The sequence below is a fragment of the Aulostomus chinensis genome, chromosome 20 (genome assembly GCF_037954235.1).
Source record: "Aulostomus chinensis isolate RoL2024-O1b breed Wild chromosome 20, RoL_Achi_v1.0, whole genome shotgun sequence".
Taxonomy (NCBI): Eukaryota; Metazoa; Chordata; class Actinopteri; order Syngnathiformes; family Aulostomidae; genus Aulostomus; species Aulostomus chinensis.
The window spans coordinates 15,901,943-15,929,802 of NC_141339.1; the positions used below are offsets into that span (position 1 = coordinate 15,901,943).

Genomic DNA, 27,860 nt, shown 5'->3' on the forward strand with positions numbered 1-27,860 from the left:
GCAAAGTCATTTTGACTGGTCCTCTCATTTTTAACTTTTTTAAAAGGCTCTGTGTTTGTGTGTGTGTGTTTGTGTGTGTGTGTGTGTGTGTGTGTGTGTGTGTGTGTGTATGTGTGAGTGTGCACATGTTTGTTTATCAGAGCACCAAAAAGGAACAACACAGCTGCAGAAATCTCTCAATTCAATTAGAAGCTCATTCAAATGCAATCAATACTGAACACACACACACACAGACACACACACACACACACACACAGGCACAAACACACAAACACAGACACAAGCACAAACAAAAAAGGAGCTGACAATCAAATTACAGTAAATTCCTGTCAACCTTGCTTTCTTCATCCATGTCGTGGTCAGACCTGTGCGCTGGTCTGCATAATCAATCCCAGCGTGGATAAAAAAAACATCCATACTGTTGCAATAATTCAGATTAATCTAATTAATGCGCTGAAAACTTCCCTGGAGACCCTAAAGTCGTAGCCTGGATGTGTGCCCTCGGTTAAGGAAAGGACATTTCCTCCCTCGGCCAGAATAAAAATGCCTCCCAGGTGATTACATGAGGGTTTGAGTGAGCGAAGTTGTGCTGCCCCTCTCAGGAGGAATATTCTCCCTCCACCCTCCTGAGCCATCCTGCATCTACGCGGCTGCTCAGAGGAGGCAAGTGCTGTTGGATGCGTGATACTCTCACTGAAACTCAGTCTGAGGCCATTTATTTTGGTGTGAGATGTTGCATTTTGAGGGTCTCAGGTGTAAAGCAGCATTCTCTCTCTCTCTCTCTCTCTCTCTCTCTCTCTCTCTCTCTCTCTCTCTCTCTCTCTCTCGAGTACGCACCGCGTCCACTCCGGAGCTGCACCGTCAGACTGGTAAAGTGACCCGCACTATCTAAACCTCAGCATCCCTCCACAAAGGCACCGGGGGGCAGGGCACGATGTCTCCAAACACCTGGATGAATTTCACGGAGGAGCTTTGTTACGCTTGTTCCCTTTACGCTTCCTCTTAGCGCGTCTTTCGGTGGGAACGCGATGTCCTGGATGTATTTACGCCGGAGATTGTAAAACCGAAGTGGAAAACCATGTGGAGACTGGCCACATCCCTTGGTGGGAGCACCGGAGGGAAAAAGCAACTCCTATCATAAAGAAAGAATTGTTTGCACTTTGTTGGAAGAAGCGTCAGTCGGTGAGGAGACAAAGAGGGAAGAGATGGTAGAGAAGTAAGTGCGTAAACGAGCAGTTTTACAGAGGAGTCAAACATCTTGTGTGACCTATAAGCTGCGAACTGTAGTCCGCTGCTCCTGAGAGAGTGATGCTGTCAAGAAAATGCAATAAGTATTCTAAAAAAGAAAGGATTTATTCCCAGTTCTATGCTAGTTAGGACATCAATGCATCTTTATTTGAACTTAACGTGTACTTTTATCATATATATGGGTATGGTATTTTTTTGGCATCATTTTCGTTCAAACATATTTAATGACGGAAATGCTCATTAGTTATGTAATACCACAGTAATTAAATAGTAATTAATTATCTTATTTAGGGATGTTGATTACCATGAGTGGGGGTCTGTTGACGGTAAATTACCGTTTATTAAAACCTCATGGGGTTGTTATGCAATTGCATCCACTGTAGCAAGCTATTTTAGACACAGGATTTGTCAAAGAGTGGTTAATTTTTAATGAGCGTCCATTCAGTGGTTTTCTTGCAGACATTTCTTACATTTATACAGAATTACATCATGACTATGTATTAGATGATCTTCTATGAGGGTTTGCTTCTGTATTGGGTGAGATTAAATGATTTAAAACATCATTATTTACATAATTCATCACAATGTTGCTGTTAGAGCCTCAGATATTGCAGGGAATATGTTGCAGACCACCAGTGCTGACAGCTCTGATGGATCTGAGAGTGAAGTCCACTCCATCTACACCAGATCCTCACAGGTTGCTGCAGTGGTGCCGTTAGTTAGGAAGGATGATTCGGGTTTTTATGAGTTATCACTGCCTCACAGGTGAGTGCAGGTCACGGTGCTTTCCACATGACTGATAGGCCGACAATGAAGCCGTAACCCCCAAAAGTGAGCAGCAGCGCATGTGAGACGGATGCTGAGGAACGAATGAAATGATGTATAGAGTTTCAATACAACAGAGAATATAGGATAAAATGGGAAGGCAGTAAATCAGATGAATGAATGCTGAGGTAAAGAAATCTCTCCTACACAACACTTTTGTATTTGTTTATTTTATTTAAAGTTTTAGTTATTTATTTCAACTTGATACGGTCAGTCGCCAGAGCGAAGCATACTCATCCTCCCACCACCCTTCCCCACTTGCCAGTGAAACAATAAAATGTTATAATGTATCAAATCCAACCAGGCATGTAAGAGATATATAAGATTATGTTTAAAAAAAATCCAATATGGCTGCAGATGGCAACATTTGCCAGCTGTATCGCAAACATTTTTATGGGACTCAGTGTGAGGTCTGCGTAAAAGAGACACTCGCACAGGTCGCTCAAAACACAGAGGCTGTTAAATTTACAAGTCATACCTCTGAATGTTATAAAAACATGACAGTTTTAAAGTTGCAAGGCATATAGGCAGGTCCATTTTTACTGCAATATTACTGAAACTGCACAAAAGTGGCAAGAAAAATCACGTATTTATCAAATGAAGTGCTCAATTTTGTAGAAAACTTGACAAATACTGTATATTTAGAAAATGCATGTAATTGGCAAAAGAAATCCAATATGGCTGCCACAAAAAGTTAGCAACTGTGCCCAACAGTTAATCCGCCTGAGACTGTATTGAGAACAAGTGTAAATTCATAGGATTCAGTATGTAACGGAAAGAAATGGAGCCACGTGAATTCATGATTTCCATCCTTGCAGTGGCTGCACCTGACCTTCTTGACCCCAAAGTTGCCACCCAACACTCCAAACCTCGCCTGTCCTTCTCAGCCAAACCGGTGGTGCTGAATTCCCCTGAGGATGAGTGTGACACCCGGACAACTGTCATGAGGTGGAAGACCGTGTCGGCCATCTTCTTCCTGGTGGTGCTCTATCTCATCATCGGGGCGACCGTGTTCAGAGCTCTGGAGCAACCTCATGAGAGTTCCCAGAAACTGGCCATCCTCGTACAAAAACTGGAATTCTTGGCGACACACACCTGTGTGAATTCCTCTGACCTGGAAGATCTAGTGAAGGTGGGTGGAAGCACATATACACCATTTTGATCATGACACACTTTGGGCCCTATTTTTAGCATGGCACCTGCGCCGACCATCGCTTCAGTATATTAATGAGACCCAACCATTGCGCATTGCCATTATGGAACACCAGAAAATGTTTGCACCGTAGACCAAGAAGAGGCTGGTCTTTGGTCAATGGCATTATGAATGAGGCGCTATTTAAAGGGCGCATTAAATAGACAAGCAGATGCGAGGCATTACAGCACAGCTCTATTGGTGACCGATAACATGGAGACACTGGCCGCAACTTCGCCCTTGGCCTGCTCCACCTTTGATGGCTTTGGTGAATGCCTGCTACTCCCACATATAAGTGAAAGACGTGCCTTCCTCAGGTCCATGTCCACCCGGAGCTCCGTTTCTTCAGATGAGAAGTGCCTGCTTCTCCCAACTGAAATGCGTGCACCACTGCTATAACAACACTCCAAGCCCAGGGCTGTCAAGCGTATGACATGTGATGCTCTGACTGGTTTGAGTGATGTCGTGCCCAAAACACCCCAATGAATAATTAGGTATCTGATGCCAAGCTCTTTGTGCAGTGCGCCGTAGTTTGTGCTCTGATTACGCACCCTCTAAATACCAAAATGAAGCTGATCACGTCCCAAACACACGGCACACACAGAGCGCCATCCTCCAGCTAAATAGGGCCCTCCACGTTCTTGTGGGCAGCTTTTTCTGTAAATCCAGAGAGAGCAGAACAAACTGAGGTTAATCTGTGGATACTTGTATTTGGACAACTTGAAATGATCCAACAGTGGCACTGCAGGATGGCTCCTGGTTATGGACACCGTTACTGCGAGGAAACAGAGCAGAAGCTTTAACCCCAAGTTGTTTTTACTGTCAGCAAGTGAACAAAAATGTTGTTTGCTTATAGTTTGTCTTCCCTGGAGGCAGTTTAAGCGATTTGCATATTTCACTTACATCTGATTGGGAACCATGTAGAGATTATAAACCACTGAGACACCCCCCCCCCCCCCCCCCCTATAAATAGCGCCACACCTCTCTTGCTTCAGGCTGTTGGTGGATGGAGGCTGGGGGGATGGGGTGTTCACATTTTGCAAGTGCTGCTGAAAATATGTGCTGAAGTATTTCATTGTGTGTGTACAGTGTTCTACCAGAGATTTCCTAACTGTGAGAAACACCTCTCGGGGGGGGGGGGGGGGTCACAAGGGAGGGAGAGACATGAGGCATGAGGCAAAATTTGTGTTGAAAATCGTACTCCCTCTTGGATCTCAAAATGTGAACACAGTTATAATGCACGTATTTTTAGATTTCTGGTGCAACTTGCACTTCCAAACACATCAGAAAATCCTGTTTTTACATTTGCTTTTATATCAAATAGTAGTTTTCTCAACAAAAATTTGGCAAACTGTTCAAGATCAAGATCTGTACAAGGTCGGGTAGCAATGCATAGGCTACAAATCTGAACTGGACACAAAAGGAGTCCAGTATCAGTTCTAATTAGCAAAAGTGTCTCAGAAAACTAATAAAGGATTTCCTGACTGTCACTCTTTCTGTTAATGATTGGTACGCCTCACCCCAACCACACTGGTCAGGGGTGACGAAAAGCTTTTTCTCAAGGGAATCTAGTCAATATACCAGATGATGAAAATGCGAGAACTGAAAGGTCCCACAGGAAGCTCATTTGCCTTCAACATCTAATTTAAGCCCCTCCACCAGTTGCCAGACTCTGTCACAAAAACATGCCAAGTTGTTACCAAGCCTTTGTTAAGGGCCACTTTCCCAACAAGCTGAGCTGTGGGCTACAATATCTTTGTGCTAATTAGTACAATAATGTGTTATTTCACTGCAAAGAGCCTTGCCAAGTAAATATGGGAAATTCATATTCAAAATATGTCATAATACTTACTATGAGATTGAATCACTGAGCAAGTAGCATTTCAGTAAGGTAAAGAGCAGTAAACAAACATGCTACGTGCAAACAAAAACGTATCTAACTGAGATGGTACTTATTAAGTGTCTTAAAATACATGTTATAGGATTTCTTGTCTGGCTCTATCACAAATATACTGTACCCACCTGTGTGCTGAAGTAGTACTTAAAATACGGTGAACTTGAATTGTTATAGTGAGCATGTTAGCATTTGCGTTGCCATTGCTTCACGTAGCCGTTAGCATAGCTGGGAATTTCTGGTTCTTGTTTGTCCGCAGTGTTGCATCTCTCAGGTGACACACAGCAGCGCAATTAAGGTGTAAATAGAGTAAAATCACATTATCTTGAACTGAAAGTAAATATAGGAAGTTTAATTTGATAGTTCCAACCATGTCTTGACCAGCTAGGCTACAGTGGCGTGAAGTATCTGGTATCCTGGTAAAAAGTTTCATGCAATTGTTGTTGTTCTTGTCGTATCTTTTTTCTTTTCTTTTTTTTTTTAAATCCAGCTATTGCAGAACTTTTAATGTTTTTAAATTGTGATTTGAGTGACAACCTGACATATTTCCAGGGTGGTGCTTTAACGACCAGGAGGTATTGTTTACTGTGTTTACACGGACATACAATAAATCCTCTAACATACAAAATCAAGTCACATGGAGATGATTTAGGATTGAGATGTAAATTAAATCAATATGTGCAAGGACACTTTATCCTTCTAAATTGGTGTCCATAGATCTTGATGATATACTTCTGGAGATGAGCTTCCACCAGGGAATAGTTAATGACTTTGAGTCCCAGAACACAAAGAAGCAGCAGGCTTGATTGGGTTTATGATTTATGTATAACCATAAAAATACTCCTGCATGCATGAGTTTCCTTTCATATTCAACTATGCAGGGGGTTAAAGCTTTGGTTAACGCCCATCGTCATTTTCGTTCTCGTGGCAGCAGCAGCGTCACTTATTTGCTTTTTCAAACCCTTAAATTATGTGGTATTTGCCAACAGATCAATTAGGATGCCAGTGGAACGACTAATAGAGAGGTACAGTACAATTTATTAGCTCAGATTGGCATTGATTTGAACACAAAACTTGAAGTGGGTGAAGGTAATAATTTGCAGCCTGCTGTCACATGTGTAACTTTTGTGAATTTTGGTCAACTCAATCTGTCCCAGGCAGTGTTTGCATGTTGTTCACACAGCGTTGAGATACAGACTGGAGAAAAAGGCATAAATTCCCCACGCACATCGTTATCCTCCAAGTTCAAATGTGACACCTCAGAAAAAAAAAGGCAACTCATCCACTCTATGAGAAAGGCACCCATCAGCGCTAACCTGGATTACCGTGTAGTGGATATATATGCTGTGGAAAAAGGGTTTATTAAGGTTAACCAAGCACAATCACTATCTTTCTTATGAAATTAGCTTTCAATCAATCTAATGTTTGTTTCTTGGCAACTCACGGACTCAGAGTTAAGTAGCTCTGCTCCATTTCTCCTCTGATTTTTTTTTTTTATTGAAACACATCTCCACATGTGTGCCCGCTAATCACTTTTACTTTATGATGTACACACACACACACACACACACACACACACACACACTTGCACACACACATTTGTTGGCTCCGACTGATCAAGAGGAAGTCAGCAGAGGATTGAGGTGAAATGTGCTCCCAAAGGGAGTAATTAAAAAAGTGAGTGATGTCAAAAAGACCAGATGATTCAGGAGCTCCTGGTGATCTGGCTGATTTTAGATGCTGCTAACGTGGCGTACCCTGATTTATCATACAACAGGTGCCATAACAGTGGATTAATATGTCTGACGGGCGTGCTATGCCCTCTCTTTTCTTTTGTCCGGAAATAATTCAGGAAAGAACAGATTAAAAAAAAAAACACGCTTATGCCCACCGTTGCTCCTGTGTGTGAGTACATTTGCATTCCTTGCATGTGTGAAACTTGGATCTGTCTTTCTGGTTCGCATTCTGTGTAAACTACCTTAAAATATTGTGGGTACACTTTAAACTTCATTTATATTTTTGCCACTGTGGTGGAATGCAGCAAAGTGTAAAAACGAGTTTAGAATACAGTATTAACCCATGGTGTAAATATGGCAAACAATTTAGCACGTAACTTTGCTCATGTAGCAGATACAAAGAGGGTAATCTAATTGTTGTTTCTAGTTACTTTTTCAGTGTAAGTCAAATATTCAAGTAGCTGTGCAGGACTGGGCGGTTATGGAATGTGTGGCTTAAGTGTAATGTCCATATATTTATCAACTATTGTCATTAACTTTGACTTTCCTTTGTAATGTTGTCCAAAAAAATTCCAGTATGTTCATCAGTCTTTTTTTTTCTTCAAAGTTCAGAAATATTGGCCTAAACAAAAGAACATTTTTGAACATTTCTGTCATTTTCCAGACATGATCACGTTTAAATACTGGTACATTTGTCTTCCTTTCCTTGACTTTTCTGAATGTTTGCTGCCCCACGTTCAAAACTCAAGTAGATCTCTCATAACTGTCTGCTCTGAGAGCACAGTTTGACCCGGCTCCAAAGAGAACAACTCAGAGGTCACACGGATACGTACACCGCCGCTGACCTGCAAATGGTTTCTTTTAGAACATGTCGAGTATCTTTCACGCTACTCTGACTCACCGTCACCTCTTGAAGAATAACACCTGACAGTGCAGTGACCCTTAATTGTGTAAGTGTGTGTGTGTGTGTGCATGTGAAAACACAGGCGCTAGTGCAGGGAGAGAGTGTGTGTTATGGGCTATAAATCATTATAGTAGCATTGCTGCTGAGCTCATCTCTTTAGCTCGGCTTCTGGTTCCCTGTAGGTATCCGATTTTTTTCTTTCAATCGTTTTAGTAATGATTCTGTATCCCGAGGAGCCACAAAAGTCTTTTTTCTTACTGCACTGTAATGTACAGTAGAGAAACAACAAGATGGAACTGCAAGGCACGTGCTAAAACTGGCTTGCTTGTTTTTAATGACAAATGTCCCTTAGCTGCCATACAGTAGTGATGATGACAGGGAAGATGCTTGGACATCTTTAGTCAAGACTGCTTTGACTGGCGTTCAGGAAGCAATTCATAATTTACAATTCTTTCCATGACACTGTACTCCAGGGCTTTGGAAGTAACGCGGTTTAATTCCTGTGTACATTAGAGCAAACGCAATCTGTTTCATAAACTGTTGTTACACAACAGGAACAAAAATTCAATCTTTCAAGTATTTTAGGTCCAAATATTATCAAAGCTCATTTGAGCTACTGAGCACGTGGAGAGAAAGATCACTTTAATCTTTCCAATCTAGTTTTATTCTTTAGGCAGTCATGTGACTCTGAAGTGGGCATGGGATTTTATCCACATGTTCATTTTTACCTTTTCTAACATGGTAAACACACACTAACCACATAGCGTGATGCTGTTAAGCCAGAAACAGTGCAGCTACAACTTTGTATGCCGTTTACACCATGGTGTCATGAAGTCAGCATAGCACGCTAACCAGCTACTTGACATGCAGGCATGATTATTTTTCTATTTAATGAAACATCTTTGGAGGCTCTGACACGGACAAATAATAACACAAGACGCAACCAGAAAAAAAGACGTATAAAATACTTGCAAGAGGAAAGCAGTCGATGTCATTAGTTTGAGGGGGGAAAAAATGCTAATTAGGATTTTAAAATGCTATAAGATGCTAAACCTATTAGTAAACTATTATTGCTTAAGCATGGAAGCACGTGTGGTTCTGAAAACTTCCCAACTGTGTGTGTGTGTGTGTGTGTGTGTGTGTGTGTGTGCGTGTGTGTGTGGTGTGCGGTGTGTGCGTGTATGTGTGTGTGTGTGTGTGTGTGTGTGTGTGTGTGTGTGTGTGTGTGTGTGTACAAGTGGTGTGCATTGAGTTTAGCCTTCCAGAAGGTTTTCCCCCCTCTCTCAGAGAGAAGAGTACGGGGAGGTTCACTGTTCTGGTTCCTGTGTAACCTCTGTCACGCTGAGCTGACGCTGGCAGACCTGTGTCACATAAGTACTCAGCCTTGTAACACGCTGTTGCGGTGACGTTTGGAAGGTCACCGTACTTATTAAGTGTTCGATGGAAAGTTGATATGAGTTCGTGCTTCATGTGTTTGTTGAAGGAACTGGTCACGAATCTGTCAGGCAGCTCTTGAGAAATGTGACTCAAGTAACAACAAATGCGTCCGTCTGTCATCTCATATCCTTCATCGTCTGGTGTGTAGAGGGAACTCACAGTCAGTTGACTCTAACTACAGGGTAGCTGTGTACCCAACTGGAATGTTTTATTCTTTGCTTTTACATGGTTTAGTGAAATACTGAGGATTTTACATGGATGGGGGCACCTTGAAGGAGCCTTTGACCAGGCTTGGTTGAGTACTGCAAGTGGTATAACAAAGAACAACAAAATTAAAACTGCAAGTTGCCACCACATCATTTCATTTACTGTCTCTCACCATTGTCAGCACATTGACCACAGCACATAAATCCCCAAAACAAAATCCACACTAAAAAAAAAAAGTCCTATGGAGAAAGAAGATTTGAGATACACCCACTAATTAATATCTGTCAAAATGAGAACACAAACTCAAAGACAAAAATCGGTGCTTTTGATGAGTGTGAATAGATTATGGCTCAATTGCAAACCCGCCCCATCCACTCCCCCTCCATGTGCACGTTCACGTGGAGGGGTTATCACCTGGAGAACACCCCCAAATCAGAGAGGGAAGCGGCCAATAAAACACGTGAAGCCAATTCCACCACTATCACTAGCCTTTTGATAAATTATAGTTGAACATAAGATGCATTCATCTCGCACTGTCCTTATCACACAATGTGTGGTGATGCTAAATTGACCATGAATGCGTTTGACAGGAGCAGCATGCAGCAACACTACAACAGGCTTTATTTTAATGCGACGGTTGTGTTCATTGTTTGGAGATTTAGCAGCTACAAAGACTAAAGCCCTCATTCAGCTCAGGAACAAGTATGAAAACATGTTTAGCAAATGCAGCCAAAGAAGCTTGACGTAACCATGGTGACGGTCCACAGCGAGGGTTTCCCAAAGCTTTTACACCCACTTCAACCGGTCCCCCTGCCCCCTCACCCAGTGTCACCAGGAGCCGGCTTGCTCTCCCTTTACGACCTTGTAAAGAACAAGAAGTATCGATAGAATGGGAATGCATTGATTCACTGTTGATGCCAGATTACGTGTCGCTTATTTCAATGCACAACTCTGCAGGGCCTTTTGTTGGTCGCAGCTATTCGCATAAATCACGAGGATTATAATGATCACTTTTTGTCGACTATGTTTGATGTTTATTCTAATGGTGGATTTTAAGGCCGCAGCTGCTCTCCTGATTTTTGGTTAAGCCTTATTCATATAAGTAGGATGTACTGTTCAGCACACTGTTCGGTGTGTTTGACCCCAGATTCTGGTACATTTAGCTCTGCGGTTGACTACTCTGATTTGTAACACCTGTCCTGGTTGTCCCTGCTGCAAAGGTGAAGGCGGTCAGAAGGGTAAAACCGTGCAAAATGATCCGTCTAGTCTGCGCAGCTTGAGGGCTGGATTTGAAGCAAATCTCTGAATGTAATTCATGCATCTCTTAGGAGGATCCATCCTGGAAGACCTTCGTTTGAACCCGCAAGTTCAAGCGGGTTTTGCTTTTTTTGATCAGTAAGAACATTTCACATTTGTGACAGATACTAATTGTTTTTCACAGCTCTTAATTGGTTTGAGTCGAATGTTTACCTCAGCTGTCATGTCCTCCCCAAAGGGAACTGTTGCACATCACTCATTTCCTTATGTTGCTCAGCCCACATTCCCTTTGAGAAACATTGTGTACTAACTTTTATTGATTTATTTTATTTTTTTGTGAATATTTTCTGCTCCAGCAAGTGGTTTCAGCGGTCCGAGCAGGTGTGAACCCGTCAGGAAACTCATCCAATCAGACGAGCCTCTGGGACCTCAGTTCCTCTTTTTTCTTTGCTGGAACTGTCATCACCACCATTGGTAAGAGCAAATCATTTCCCTGTTGTTCCTCTTTGTAGAGAGACGATTGGACATGACATTGAAAGATATTGAAATGGAAAATGCATTTGCTTGAATTCCACAAGGTCTTTTATAACAGCAACAGCTGATTTGTGTGCGTGCACAAAGCCAGCAGACAGACAATGCAATTTGGTTGACCGTTAAAGCATGAAATTAAACTTGTGCCATGAAATTTTACTTGCAGAAACCCAACCTATCAGAACCTTTTTTTCGAATTTGGTTATGTTGAACCAGGATTATACTTCGACTGATAATTAAAGTGGTAGAAATTAGTCACCCTCACAGTTTTGCGCCCAAGTATACTCGCCACGACCGAACAGCTTACTAAGGGTTACATAGGGAGTTTAATATGTATTGATCTTTGCTAACCTCGTCAATATCTATTCCAAAATGACTTTCTTTAATCATTTTTAATGATAATTTCATATGATTGATATTAATGAAATGATTTAGCCTTGTTGAGTGTTGAAAAGAAAGCTGAAAGTCCCTTGTCTAAGAGGGTTTTTAGTGGAAATCCTGAAATGAGGTCAGTGGTTCAAAAGAGATTTCAGACCTTAAAATTTTGTTCTGTGACATAAAATATGTAAGTTCATACAACGCATGAATTTCAAAGCATTTATTTGTGTTAAAATGGCAGTTGCCAACAAGTGGTTGAACAAAACTGCAGAAGTTGTCGCAGACATGAAACGTCACCACGCTGAAAACAGAAGAAGCGTGTTGCTAGTTGCAGTGAGGTTGTGCTTCCGTGGCGTAGTTTGCTCATAGCTAATTAGTTCGCTTCTAACAGCTACATTTATGCTTCATAAATAAGAAAAGTGGTGTTTGTTTGTGAAGATCGTGCCGAACAAAGCTTGTCAATCTTACAAGCTTTCATTTGTCTTAAAAACTTATTTTACTCAATATTCCAAAATCCAGTTAAAAATTCCCACTGGCTGTTCGTCATGGGGACCCATGGTGATGCTAACTTCGAGGTTAGCCAACAAAAATGCTTCCTCCCTGCAGCACTGCGGACTGTCGTTTCATTTTCTGTGGTGTTTTGATGCTTGAGAAATGTCGCAGCATGATAATGAGTTCCCTCCAAAACTGGTGAGCCGAACAACTGTACTTCCAGCATCTTTATACACTCTTGCTTTCTGTCTCTGTCACTTCCAGCTGTAAGAGCTTCCTAAACAGAGAAAAGGAGCAGCTTGCGCACACACACACACACACAACTAGTTTGACAGCTCATCCGAAGGGAACCTCAACAGATCACTGCATCCGTTTAGTGGCTCCTGGGCTTCATTTCACATGTCCAATATCCTGCTAGAACTCATCTTGCATCCTAAAATGAAAAACCAGTAGTTTGACTTTGCATTGTTGAGAGTACATTAACTAATCTGACGGTCACCCATCATGTGAGGACAGCATGAAATGGAGGTTAAACAAACTGTCGCTCCCCTTTTCCTGATCGTTCGGCACAGTCAGATCGTGCAAAATTACCGAAAGGAACTTGTTGCACGTGTTCCAGCTATCTGGCTCAACCAAGCAGACCGCAGCACTTTAGCGGCTTGGTTTGGTGGATTCAGTTTCACAAAGTGTTTATCTCTTTTTTTTGCAGAAAATAAGTGGAACATGTCAGATTACAGTGTGAAGAGAGAGCATAAAAGCTGCAGTGCAGGATTTTCCTCCTCTCACCTGAAAGCTCAGTTGTTGACTTTCGGTTTTACACTCGGCGCTGCAGTAAAGCAAAAGCGAGACTGATGTTTGACTTCTGACTTTACGGAAGCTGAGAGAAAGATTCCGATTTTATTTCATACAGAGGAACAGAACACGGTCATCGTTCCCCTGCAAACACTTTGCCTGACAAAGAATTTAAACAGAACAATAAAAAGGTGAAAACAAAAGACAAGGTCCTCTGCTTTCAAAAATATCAAAAAAGGTTACAAGGTTGAGATGCGCAGGAATAAAGAGAAGATTTTGTTTAACACAGTTTCATTACTTTGATTTCGCTGCAGAATTCTCACTTGCAGGTGATATGCACGCATGAACAGCAGACGATTTCTGGACTGTCTCTTTGGTAATCGTTACAATTTCAAGTGGTTGTCACAAAATATCAAGTGAACAGAGAAAGCGACAATTCACATTGACCGATCTTTAATCCAGATCTTCAACGTGATGCCCAGTATCGAGGCAAAGCACCCTTTCTGCACCTGATTGTATCTTTTTACTTTACCCAGGAATGAGCTGGAAGAACTTTCAAGAGCAGAAAAGGTGCAGCGTTTTCCTCTTTGGTATTAAATCAGATTAAAACAGAAAGTCACTCATGCCGCATGAAAATTGATCACTCTCTATGAAGGCTTGGGGTTTTTATGGATATGAAGATGTTTGCGGCGGAGCACGAGTGTCATAAAGTTGAACCAAAAATAAATTGTGTACTTTTCTGGGATGTGCTGTGAACTTCTGCTGTGGAGGCAGAATATGAATGAATTATTAAGCAGCAACAGCGCTTTAAAAAATTACCAATCCAGCATTCAAATAGTCCTGCAGGTAGAAGCGCAGCTGATGTTGTCCAAGTGTCAGAAGAGTACAAATACACGTGAAACAGAAGAAGCTTGTTCGTGTAGTGCTGTGATTTTACTGCATCGTTAGGATGGAAATGAAAAATGAATGCTGGAACAGTTTGCTTTTATATGCTTTTATTTGGTAATAAGTTATTAATAGAATAGGTATTATCATAGAATCAAATGTGTCTTCAAAAGTGAACTGAAGAGTACTCCTCTCCAGCAACTACCTTTATTTTGGAGCGTGTGACTTCATGATGGGTTGTCATTGCCGTCAAATGATCCGAAGCATTAGATATCAAAAAGAAACAAACCAACACTGCATCTTTAATAGAACTTTTAATCATGTTTTTGATCATTAATTTCACTGATTAGCTGAGATGGAGCTGACGTGTTGCAGTAGAATATTGCATTTTTGTCCATCGTAATGCTTTAGCTCCTTATTATGAGGAAACCTGGAGGTCATTGTAAAGCTGTTGTCAAGTGGGAGACTCATGAAGAGATGCTTAACGTGGTGTTTTAGTCCCGCCTTGGAAAAGTGTCCACGACTCCCCAGGAGTTTCAGAATTTTATAAACTGAAAATACTGCATTGCAGTCTTGTGCCTGCCTTGACCTTTGACCACCAAAATCTCTTCTTTTCATCCTCGATTCCCAGCAGATTTGAAGAAAATCACCTCTAGGAGTTCCAGAGATATCATTTTCATTTGAGGTTACGGTGACCTTTGACCTGAAAAATCCTTTGAGTTCATCCTTGAGTCCCAGTGAGAGAAATTTGCCTCAAGACGCTTCATAAAATATCCCATTACCGAGGCCAGACGTATTGAAAGGGCCACTGGGAAACATGATACTCGTGGCTGTCACCAGCGCTGAGGCACAGTTCTACTTTCAGAAAAGAAAGTGAATAAACGGTTTATATTCACGGGGGGTAGCACACATTTAAAAGTAACTGCAGCGGAGTTAGCAATAAGCTAAGCTATAAGCTAAGTTACATCTGTTGCCTCCTGAAGAGAGAAGATAGTTGCATGTGTGTATGACAAAAACCCTGCGTTATCGTTATCATAATCACCGCTGTTGAATCCCATGATAACGCTCGTTAAATAATTACCACAAAGCTTCACACTTTCTCTCTTATGTGATAGAACGGAACAGAATGACGTCATGACTCAGTAGTGAACTTCTGTTAAAATCGCCTCCTCGAACCCAGGGATGCTGCAAGCAAATCCTCTCTCCCTTTGAACTAATCACGAAATTAACACACTTGATTGACAATTTCTCTCACATTCGTCGTCACCCTACTCCCGGGTGAGACTAGAAAGTCATTAGAAGGCACCCTGAAGCTTATCCGGAGACAGATGACTTCATTAATGAGGAGCAGTGTTCATTATGCAGACCCCTTTATGAAAGAATGAATATCATGTGTTGTTAATAAATGCATAGAATCAGGTTTTGGGCGTCCCGGAGCAGGGGAGATCTTATTATACCTGAACAACAAATCCTGATTCATTAGGCTGCATCTAATTTCTACTGACAGTGAATGAGATGCCTCCTGTGTCTTCTCTGTCAGGATTCGGGAACATCTCTCCTCACACAGAAGGTGGGCGGATATTCTGTATAATCTACGCTCTGCTGGGGATTCCTCTGTTTGGGTTCCTACTAGCCGGTGTCGGGGACCAGCTCGGAACCATCTTTGGTAAAGGAATCGCCAAAGTAGAGAAGATGATTGTGGTGAGTTTGATTTAGTCATGTGAGGATTTTCAGCAGACGACAGTGTGTGTGTGTGTGTGTGTGGGGGGGGGGGGGGGGGGCTTTGCTGTATTTGCAAAGCAATGTCAGTACCAGTGGATGAAATATTCGGGTTGCTATGACAACAGACTCCGGTGTAGCAATTTTAAAATACAGTTTGTTTGGTTTTATTTTCTCCAGCACTGAAAGCTTGGATCAGAAAAAAAAAGAGATGACTTTAAATCTGTATTTACTGAAGTCAAGTGAGTTCTGGTGCTTTTCTGTTCAATTTACTGGGTTCTCTGTTCATCGCGGTGAAGTAAATATACAATCACGATCACCTATGACATCACAAGTCACACGTAGAACCTTAATGCTTACCAGACACGTTCTGACGACTGGAAAACCAGGTTCCACATCTCTGCTTGTGCTACAAACACCCAGAGGTTTTCAGTTACAATGCTGAATCCCTATATCTGTTTTCATTGATTTAACAGCCTTACTTCTATTAGTCATTTAAACATTTGTGTGTGTTTTGCTACCTTACTGTTCCAACATTGTTGACTTGATATCATTGTTAATAAGGTAAGAGCTCAGTGAGTTTTTGTAATTTAAAGCAGCAGCGCAGCACCTCGGTCTCCGTTTTCAAGTGTTGACGCCTACTGTGAACAGTTGTCAAGATGTTCATGGTCAAAAGGCCCAGACGCACTGACGTCCTCGTTTTGAGAAGCACCAGTAGTACGAATTGCTGAAAAAGCACCTGAGTTTTACGTCAAACTACCATAACGCCTCTAATCCGAGCTACAACGTATAACAACTTATAACACCGCAGTCGTTTTTTTGTTGTCGTTGAATGTTTTGGTTTTAACTTCCTGCTCCAGCTCTTTTAATGCAGCTGTCTGCTAGCGGCGTGTGAGTTTTCAGTGGCGTTTCAAGGATATCAGTGTTGTGCTGCAGTGCATTTTGGGATATACTTTTCCCTCCTGTCACCACCTTCTATTACTACAACTACCACATGCTTGTGCAGCTGTAAAACAGGGAGTTTCTTATTTGGAGTATCACACAACCACCGTTCATGTGTGGTGCGTTATGGCTTTAATTAAGGTTACGTCCACAAACACATAAAACAGGCACATCAAAATATACATGCTCGCGCAGGCCTTTGACAGGTTTGCCAGAAGAGCGAGAAAGCCTCGTTACTCATGTCAGATTATTAAATTGTGAGTAAGAGAACATAAATATGACTGCAGGAGAGTCTGGTTTCTCCCACATGAACTCAACAACCTCAACAAGCTTGAACATCAAATCAAGTCAGAGATTCGACTCATTAAAACATCATATTCGTTTCGTATCTTTTTCAAATTTAATGTATTCTTCGGTGTTTGCCAGTCGGCCCTTAGCAGAAATCATCTCCGCGATCTTTGAAAGATGTAATCAATCAAGTGGATTGTACGGCTAATTCATGGCTTTATCTGGAAGGATAACAGCGGAAAAACCCGAATTAATTATGCATTTGTAAAATAGAGTGTTTGCGTGACGAAGAAGGGAAAAGAGATGGAAAAAAGCAGTGCTGCTACTGGTTGAGGAATGAACGTATTTGTTTTATGTCAGGAAATAAATTAAAGGCTTTAAAATGTCAAGTGAATAAAATAATATAATGAATAAGCAAACGAATTTACAAAATGATTGTGCCTTATGTTGAACATAATAAGCACCAACAATAGCATCAATCCTCACACTGGGGTTGTGCAATCCTGTGCATCTGTGTGTCAAACAGTGGTTTTCAACCTGAGGGGTCAGGACCCCCACGGGGACCCTAAGCAACTGGTTGTGTGGAGAAAAAAAAAAGTGTATTTCCTGTAACCGTGATGTAATTGCATGGATTTTATTGAGCATGAGAATCAGAGTGTGCTTTCACTTCAGAAAGACCGCAACAGCTTAGCTGTAACGCTGTCAAGTGAGTAATACAAGTGTGTGTCTCCCCAGTGTTGTTCTTCATGTACATGTTAACTGTGTGCAATCTCCTGCAAACAGACTACAATAGTATTCCTTTCCTCCAGTTGGATTTGATAGCGTGCACCTGCTGTTCAGGTTTTGTTCAGAAGTCTAAATTATGATAAAGGGACTAACAGTAATGATGTTCCATGCATGGAGGCGACAAGTAAATCATTATTTGTATTCACTACTGGGTGTGGGGCCTCTGTCCCTGGGGAGGGGCTCGTTCAAACAATGCAAGTAGATGAAGTGAAGCAGCTGCAGAAGCCGAACTGAGCAGGGAAGATGCCTGCTGAGAAACCCCAGATGTCCCGCTGGAATACATTAATATTTCAGTTAATTTGCTTCCGTAAGGCTGTAAATTCGATGCTACTGTACTCCATAAACAGAAGACTTGATGATCTGAGGATGCCTGTTCTTTATGCTCCTCTTATGAGGGAGGTACTTTGCTTCAGGGTTATATAACTGGAAGGGAAAAGGGCACGACAGCAAGTGAAATCAGTCACCTCGAGTGGAAAGGCAGCAGAGAAAAATGGTGTGCGCTAATGTGTTGCAGCAGCGACGCTCCCTTTAGATTAACTCCAAGGGCTGTAATGAATCAGTTATGGTATCTGCTACTATGAATACGTGCGAGATATTAAGTTATTGTGCGACTGTCACGTGACACGTCGGTTCAGTTGGAGTGGGTGCGCCATCTGACGGGGGACGTTATGTCACATGTGTTCGGTAGTGTGACGGTGAAGAAAACAGCAAATGTAGTCCTGGAACGAGTGGAAGGAAGTGAGTCATCACAATGTGAAGTGAGCATAAATAAATAAATGAAAGCCTGTTGGAGTGGGGGGGGGGGGGGTTGTAGGATTGTGTAAGGTTGTCTTCACCAGGAAAGCACACATACCTGTTGATTGAACCTGAAAATACACACACCTTAGTTTTGGGTTCCGCCTGGACGGGAGGAAGAGCGTGACTTATTTCACTGCCAGATAACAAAGTCACACTGTTCTTTTTCTCTCTTTCTCCCCACAGAAATGGAAAGTCAGCCAAACAAAGATCCGCGTCATCTCCACGCTGCTCTTCATCCTGTTCGGCTGTCTCATCTTTGTGGCCCTGCCGGTCGTCATCTTCAAACACATAGAGGGCTGGAGCACACTGGAGTCCATCTACTTTGTTGTCATTACCCTCACAACTATTGGCTTTGGAGACTTTGTCGCCGGTGAAAAAGGTGTCTTGACTTCCTTTTGTGTGCAGGTCTTTCTTTCTTTTTTTTTTTTAAGAATAACATCTCACTTGCAATCAGTGCGTCTGTGAGGTTTTTATTCTCAGCCAGATTTTGTACGCGCTCCCATCAGAAAAAAAACCACACACAAATGATGCTGAAGGTTTTGCTCTGAAATCACAACCCAATAAATTGGATGCCATTAAACATAAAAATAGCATTTTAAACAATAAACTCTAGCCCAGCATCCATCCATCCATCTACTATACCAGGTGTCCATCAAGGGTCGCGGGAGGGGGGGCTGGAGCCGGGGGTTCACCCTGGACGGGTCCCCAGTCCATCACAGGGCCATCAGGAGCAATCAGGGGCTCAGTATCTTGCTCAAGGACACTTAGACATGGTCACCGGGGGGAGTGAGGATCGAACCAGCGACCCTTCGGTTGCTACATGCCCATTACCTCTGAGTCTACTCCCCACTTCCTACCTCACGAGCCCAGCCCAAGTACTGCTTAATGGAGGCAGAAAAACTTAAACATGGTCACCCTCATTTTAAAAGAATATTAGTCAATAACATGCGAGTACATTTTCATGTAGTTTTAAAGTGTAGTTTTCTGGTATATGTACATTTATTGATACTTGACATGCGATGCGTGTGTGTGTGGATGGGAGAGAAATGTATGCGTCTGTGCACGTGTGTTTTTAGCAGATGATATTGGTTACATTTGACCTGCATGAGGGACTGGCAGATGGGAAAAATCACAAACACTTAGCTGCTAGATTAAATTTCCCTGAGCAGTCCTAATGATTATGGATTAGATTACAACACCTGTACCTCCCCTGGTAGTCAAGCTAATTAGCCGGCTGCTGCTAGTTAGTTAGCTAGTTCCAGAGGGAAGAAAGTCCTTTTTTGAATGAATCCGATTATTGTACATCACTGTTGGAAGGGTTGTTTATCAAGGTTCGCCTCATGAGTCTCAGCTTTAGAACTTCTCGCTGGATTTCAAGCTTTTTGCTGGATTCCTGACTTTTTTCCTTTTTTTCTGAATTAAACAGATACATTTGTTTGATCTCTACACTTCCATGAAGATCAAAGAATTGGATTCATGGGAAAAGTCCTTCAGTATAACCACTTGTGATTCTTCACACAATTCTGTGTGAATTCATTACTGATTTCTATTATAAAATGTTACTACCAATGATCAGATCCGGATCATGCAGGGCCAAAACCCTGGAGGCAGAGACAGCGCTGCTGAGACATGACGTCTCTCTATTAAAGACCAGTGCTCATTAAGAAATATACCATGACAGTCAAAGATCCATTTATGGCTGACTGAATCAGGTCCACTTAAACTGCCCTCACTCTGAAATCAATCCTGCCTGTTTCTCAGTAACGTAACAGAGTTGTATAACTTTGTTTCCTGCAGGTGGGTCAGAGAGTCCAGAGTATCTGAACTACTACAAACCTGTGGTGTGGTTCTGGATCCTGGTGGGTCTGGCGTATTTTGCCGCTGTTCTCAGCATGATCGGGGACTGGTTTCGGGTCATCTCCAAGAAAACAAAGGAGGAGGTACGTGGAGTTGCGTTCTGAGAATGACGTATTAGAGGTGATGTAAGTGGCAGTTCAGCATCCGCTGTTAGGTAAAGGAGGAAGAAAATGTCAAAAGGCTCTCAGGAGTCGAGGGTTGGAGGAGAGGGGCATTTTTAAATCAGGTGAGAGAGAGAGAGAGTGACACAATACATCCCAATATGTTTGCTTTTTACCTACAACCAACCTTTGAGGGTTGTGCAGTCTTCCCTTCGAAGGAAAAACATATGGACACTCCTGCAACAACATTAAAAATTAAAGATGAAAACTTTACTCACCTGCAAAAATAAGGGAAGCGGATTTTGTCTTTCTCTCTCAAAACAATATATGCAAAGGGAAAAAAGCAGCAACAATAAGAATACTGCAACTCCTCCTGGGTTACACCTGTTTTGCAGTTGTTTCTAACAAGCTGAACCTGGATGGATGTTGATAGTAAATTCACAGGTACAACACATCCGTCTTCCCTCACACTGACAAATAGATACCTCAGTGTTTCCCTGGTCACTTTTCAAGCTGGAAATCTAAGTACAGCAGCCTGCACCAGAGCTGGATGAAAGATACGCTATGTTTGCAGTAACTGATGCTTCGCTGTTCTGGCAGACTCTTTATTTACTTGCAAAAGAGAACCATACATCAATGTATAAACAAAACGAGGCTCTCTCCTTCTTACCCACACGTCCATCTGAGCCTAGAAGTCAAAAGGAGGAGGTGGCGTGGGATGGACTGCAGTGGGAGTGAGTCCACGTGTGTAATTGTTACAGCTGAGAATCCTCCCAGCTCTGCGGACACATTTGAGCATATATTTGGAGTTTAATGAATGAAGTTCACTCCAAGTATAGTATATTAGCCTGGAGAGGCTAATGTCTTACGACGGTGAGATCGATAACGTATTCGCTCCTCCAACAACCGCCAACAAACACACTTGGCCAGAGAGATTTTTACTAAGCAACCGTACCGCTTGCACACACTGTACTCATGAATAAAAGAAGTCCAAATAGACAACACAGCGCAGAAAAACTCTGACGGATGGAAAAAAAACAGACGACTAGAGGTTTTTTTTGAGTGAATCATTAGATTGTTTATATTTGTGAATCTGCACACTGAGTATAAATGTTTACATTTGTATATATAATGATATATATATATATATATATATATATATATATATATATATATATATATATATATATAAAAATGCACAATAATATCAGCATGTCAGCAGTATCAGCAGATACTGGTTACCTCTTAAAGGTACAGTATATCAGTGTGGCTTCAAGAGCCAATTTAAAAATTAGATTAATTTCTTCATATTTGCTCACATCTTACGATGAAGCAACAAAAAGCAATGGACTTTTTTATAGCTTTTCCAATGTTTTTATAAGTGATTATTTCTAAACAAATACATTTTTATAAAGTTTGAATAAAGAAGAAGACGTTAGCCTTTCAGATATGACTTGTTTATTTTTTTCAGTAGGGATAAAATGTTATCATCATATAAACTTATTTTTGTACAGATCGTATCAGCATCAGTAAATACTGGCCAAATTAGTTATAAGATATGAGCATATCCAATATTAGCAAAAATCCAACATGACGCATCCCTATTTTTCAATAAATTCTATTTAAATTACTTATCATATTGCTACATTTGGACGAGGGTGACGTGTTTGAATTTGACAGTTTTTCGAAACAGGAGGAGCTACGGTGGCGTCTCGAGAGGGGAGGGGAGCTCAGGAGCTCGGCGCTGTGAAGAGTAGAACTGTTATTATTATTGAGGGTGTGCATGAGTCATAGCGGTCACGCTCAGTATCGAAACTAATCAAATAAGTTGGTCGCTACTCTGTCATTTTAACTCTTAGCGTAGAGGTTGAATATCCTGAACTTTCCCTTTAGGTCAGGAGCTAAACGGCAGACAAAAGTCATATTATTACCGTCTGGATTCAGTCCCACACGCTTATAATTAGGTGAGGGTGGTGAAAGGAGGCTGAAGGCGAGAATTTTTAAACAGTCGTCAGATTAATGGCTGTGACATTTATGTTCACTGACTGAAGTCAGTTAGTTATTGGTCAGCTGTTCACGTTTAGGGGCTTATTTCTTTTCATCTATTCTGTCACAGATCAACGATTAACAGGCAGGAAAATAAGCAAGCAGCTACGGTTTTAATTTATGGTTAAATGTTTAATGCACAAAAAGGCAAATCTATTTTTATTCCACTTGAACAAGTCAATATTTCAACCGCTAAGCGTTTTCCTACTTTTCAGATAATTGTCACCTGACATAGAATTCATGAATGTGTAGATTCTACCCTGTAATTGAGAAATGCCACCAGTTTTTGTTCCTGTATCTTGCATTTACAATTTTTTTGAAAAGTGCTGGTAACATCTCTATGCAGACATGACTATGCAGGAGAAAATGTAGCAGCATGTTAATGATTGTAAGGAGAAGAACGTTGTGTTTGCAGGCATCAATCGTGGGCCTCTCTCTGCAGGTCGGTGAGTTTCGGGCTCACGCTGCTGAGTGGACAGCAAACGTGTCAGCAGAGTTCAAAGAAACCCGCCGGAGGCTCAGCGTTGACATCTATGACAAATTCCAACGTGCTGCATCCATCAAGCGCAAGCTGTCATCTGAGCTGGGCATAAATACATCCATCAACCAGGAAATGACTCCTGGCAAGAGGACGCTATCGGCTAACCTGTGCGAGGACAGGGAGGCTTACCCCAGCTTGACTCTCTCCCTGGCCAGGAACGGAAGCCTCTATCTGAACGGTTTGAGCCCAGACTACGCCGACCGACGGGAGATCGCTATCATCGAAAATCTCAAATGAGGAGAAGTTTTTATCCCAAGAACTGAGCTGACGTCCGCACGCACTCTTGTATTCATTTAGGCGATGATGCTGCGGTGTCTTAAAAACATGAAGTCATCAAACTCTGACTTGTGTGTCTCACACAAATATCCAGTGTAATATCTCGCAGGTTTCACTCATTCTATGAAAGAGTTCGACTTCCATTCGTCTTATCAGTGCCAACCTGATCGACAGCTGTGCTTAAAGCCAAATCTGACGGAAAAACCTGATTGTATCGCAGACAGGAAGTTCAGCTCTTGAACAGGAAGAAGATGAGATGGCAACATAACACACAGCTGGTTTACTCATACACCCGCATACAAAGCTACGAACATACAAAGCAATAGATGTGCTTATTACCTGTTGAGGCCCTGAAATCTGCATCAGATAAAGAGGATCCTCTCTGCTTAAAAAAAAAAAAAGTCCGACATCAACAATGAACACTGGTTCTCAATGAGACAAAACAAAAGTAAGGTGGCTTTATCTTTAAGTTTACACATTAATATGCCTTGCATTTGCTGGCCAGTTTGCCATCACTGAATGTTCTTTTTTTTTTTTGTTCCTCCATGACTGACATTCAGCTTATCACCCTAACGAATTGTCCACTCGTGCCTTATCCCAAACCAGATGCGAGACGGCGATGCATGAAAGCCTCGAGTCACACTTTCTATACATGAGCACAGTAGCAACATCATTCTGTACAGTACGTTTCAGGAGCCATCACCCTGGGAGGAAGATGGGCTTTGAAGTAGGGCAGCGGCGGTTCAGGCTCATTCAGTGACCTACTGACCCTCTCTTTGATGCAGTGACATCATCATAGGACAGAGGGTAGGAGGCGGGTCTGACCTCCGGGGCTCCAAATGCTTTCAGAGGAGTGTCAGCGGATGGAAGTGAAAGAGTATGTGTATGCACATTCTGTACATGAGATTTTGTTAGACAAGATTAAGAGATGCAACAATTTGGGGGAATTTTGACAGCTTTATACATTCCAGAAGTCAGACGCTGTAGGACAGACAGTTTTTATGTAATTGATGACATCTGAAGACATGAAAAATAGCAATATGAGGCTACTTTGGTTAACTAGCTAGCTAGCTCTTCAGGATCCACATCACCTCCGAAAGCTAATCACAACGGTTTTTTTTCCTTTCAAATTTTTTCAAAGGTCCATCTGACTGTCTGTGCACACAAACACACCCTTGGATCACATGACCTTATTTGCAGCAGCTACGAAGATCCATTGCTCTCAACCAGAAAATCCCGTTTTCGTTTTAAAATGCCAAACTTTTGCCACCTCGCATCCACACTGCAGCTTTTTTTTTTTTTTTTTTTTAATGGCAACCTTTAAAACACTCTGCCTGTTGCGTAACTCTCAGATGAAAATAGCAACACTGATAGTCGTTCAGCATTGGCGACAAAAGACAGGCATTGCTGATCTTGATGTCTTTGCTAACAGATGTTTATGTGGATGCAGAGGAATGTCAGGAAAGTGTTCAAATGTCCAGATCGGCCCAGTCCAACCTTTCCAGAACAACAAACATGTACCACTGTACCACAGCGCCAGCTCGAATGACAGATCTGTAAGGCCATCGCCATCTTCCTGGTTCAAGATGACATCAAACTCAAAGTACAGAGTCTGAACTGTGGGCGCTTTATCCTCATTTTTTACCGATTATGCCGCTCAGTGAATGAGGGCGGGATACTTTGTGACTGATATGAGCCTACCAGGACGTCCGCATCAGTGAACAGCTCATCATATTATCAAACCAAAACAGGGTCAGTGGCATCTCATCTGTTTTGGGGTTTTAAAAATGAACTGATGTGGCTCTAGCCTGAGGTTTGTCAGGGGCAAGCTCATGGATATTTGAATTAACTTAAGTTTGGAAAAACTTCCTGTGACAGGAGTTCTGCGTATGATGGAGGAAGTACACCCCAGGTAATACTGCCTATGCCCGAAATCGCCACTACAGCTGAGGGCACGGAGCCAGTATGTTATTACTATATGAATTTTAACAGAAAATACCCCCTTTCTATCTGCCGGAGTGTTTTTGATATTTACTACCAGTCTAAAAGTGTTTGGATATTTCCATTAATCACACAGTGCCAGGCTGCTGATCTAACCCCACTCCCCAATATACCAAAGTAATAATCCTTCTTCTCTGAAAGAAATCACAGAGGTCTTCAGTCTCACAGTGCTTTCTATTACTTCATTCTGTCTTGCTCTAAAAATAGAGCCCACTGTCATATTTTTCCATGAAACTGTAATATAAATGCAGAGCTCGGTGCATTAAAATTGTCTTTTTAACAAACCCTTGCATGTATGGTACTGTAGCAGTGAAAGCTAAGAGTACCTTACTGCTTTCGTGCTCGATGGGGAATATTTCCCCCGATGAGATGTGTTCATTTGTGCCAATACTGAATGTACGCCATCAGAAACCTCTGTTTGTGTATCACTGCGAAATTATCGTGACTATTTGAAGCACTGAAAGCTTACAATTTATGTCAGGTATCATTCACATGAATGCCTCTCCGCCGCTGAGTTATCGTTGATTAAAAATATATATATATTAAAAAAAAAACGGGAGAATGTCATTCTGGCACAGTTTAGTTCTCATTCTGATACTTTGTACAGAATAAATACTATATTGGTTAATTATATGCGTATATTTTGGTTTAAGAGGGTCCTTCTTTGAGGAAGAATTGCTTTGGGTGCTGTTAAGGATGTTCTAAGTTTCAGTTTGTGGGTCTTTAAACCTACAAGATACTGTATGCTGTGATATTCTCGGAACATTACACGTGTCTTAAAAAAAAAACATGTGTCATGTGGCAAATCAAGACCCATTTCTTGTCTTCAATACCAAATGTAAATGTACTGTCATTTCTGTAATTTTAGTCATAAAAGAGAGGAAAAGATGACTTAAAAAAAAACACCTATGTTTTTGTTATTTGTCTTTGCTACAGCACCTCTCAGTGCACCTTAGCACGACAGCGTCGTTTCTTCACGACTTAGGTTATTCATCTCTTCTTAGAGAGATTTGCACCATTAGAAGAAGCTAAATAAAGCTAGCCACTACCACGCTATCAGAATTTACCAGTGTATATTTGCTTGCTCATACATGGTGGGCATTTTTGTCTACTAAGACTTCTTTAAAAAAAAAAAAAAAAACCCGATAAGGTCAGCTAGGTTAGCAGGTATTTCCAACTCCTAGGAGACTTCATTAGCTCTGTAGCATGTTTCATTGTATATGCGCATATCTGAAGGTTATGTGTTTCCTGAGGGGGAAGAAACAAGGTACAACCTATTGATATGGGAACCACTAGATTATACCAAGCCGACAGATAGCTCTCAAAACACCTTATGGCCAGTAAGGTTGTGGCAGGCGGGGGAAAAACGGCCTTCTCTAGGGTCTACTGGTACTCGGAGCTGTCCGGCCTCATCAGTCCTGCTCTTTATCAAGCCCAGAGGTTGTGAGGCGTTTCCCTTCATCAGGGACAAACTGTATGTTCCATTTGGGTTGCTGAACTCGGTAACGCAATCCAGAAGTACATCGCATGCCTGTTTGCAGGCAGCCATAGTATGAAACGTTATAAATGTAGATAGAGGGCGCCCAGGTAGCGCAGCAGACTGTTGGTCCAGGCTTACAAGCTTGTTAGGGTATGTGTACCTACACATCCAGCCATGTCTGCGGGATGGAGGTTGGATGAGGTCCTGATCGCACTTCCCCGGGCCAATCGGGGTACGTGTTCCTACATGCTGTATCCTCGTGGTGAAGCTCCTCCTCGCCATTGGGCGCAAAGGGGCGATCGACAATTCCACGTGTGATAGAGGAAGCCTGTGGTTGTGCTCCACATCGTCGCAGAGAAGATGAAGCAATGGCCAGGGCAATGAGTTAAGATCAAATGGAGTGTACGATTGGGGAGAAATACTGGGCAAAAGGCTGACCGATGTTTTGTTGTTGTTTTTTTTCTGTTTATGGAAAAGCCCAGCTTGCATTTGAGCCGTGCCCCTGGTAACATACAGTCCACTGAGACAGCTGGTCAGTTGTGCATATCTCCTGCATTTGGTCAATATCCAATAACATGCAGCATACTGTACAGGGATTATGCAGATGCTGTTGCTTGGCAGATATAAATAGGGGTGGTGAATCGGTTGTCAGCTCCAAAGATATTGCCTTATATGATGCGGCAGGCGCTGTGCATGTGTGTGTGTGTGTGTGTGTGTGTGTGTGTGTGTGTGTGTGTGTGTGTGTGTAAGAGGAAGACAGCACAAATCAATCAATCCAACTCCAGCACATGGGGCTTTGAAACGTGACCTTCAGTGTCAGAGAGGCTGAAGCAACTCGTACATTATCATTAAGACGGCAAAGCCTCCTCTGTGCCAACTGCACCAACGGGTGCAGATACATGGACTCCCACGGTGGTCTTCACTGCTCTTGACAGTTATTAGAGATTCTTCAGGTTGATCTTGAAAGGACTTTTTCTCCTGCTGATGTGTTGTACTGTGTCCTTGGCAAAAGAGAACATGGTTTTTAGTATATCAACAAGCCCCCCCCCCCAAAAAAAATGTGGTAATGTTCTACAACAGGACGCGATGGTAAATTGGACAGAATAGGTTTTCGTCAATCAATAATTCACCCCAAAAGTATTTATCGCCTCTCAAATACACACAAATAGGTGTCATGATCTCACTGAGACTTTTTAGCAACCTCCATCACTCCTCTGTGGCTCAGTATACAAAAAGAGACAGCATAC

At 41.9% G+C, this 27,860-nt stretch overlaps 1 protein-coding gene across 3 annotated transcripts; it reads left to right on the forward strand.

The window, feature by feature from the left end:
- Positions 1–861: 861 nt before the first annotated feature.
- On the forward strand, positions 862–26,195 carry kcnk2b (potassium channel, subfamily K, member 2b). 3 transcript variants are annotated; one of them, XM_086188886.1, is made up of 7 exons: positions 862–1,216; positions 2,892–3,205; positions 11,057–11,174; positions 15,319–15,479; positions 18,495–18,690; positions 20,109–20,251; positions 22,758–26,195. In XM_086188886.1, coding segments are annotated over exons 1-7 (1,269 nt in total). In that variant the 5' UTR covers positions 862–1,215; the 3' UTR covers positions 23,094–26,195. The 3 variants fall into 3 exon arrangements, with proteins under 3 accessions (XP_086045012.1, XP_086045013.1, XP_086045011.1); XM_086188887.1 differs by lacking the exon at positions 862–1,216 and adding an exon at positions 2,122–2,201; XM_086188885.1 differs by lacking the exon at positions 862–1,216 and having other exon boundaries at positions 2,873–3,205.
- Positions 26,196–27,860: the final 1,665 nt, after the last annotated feature.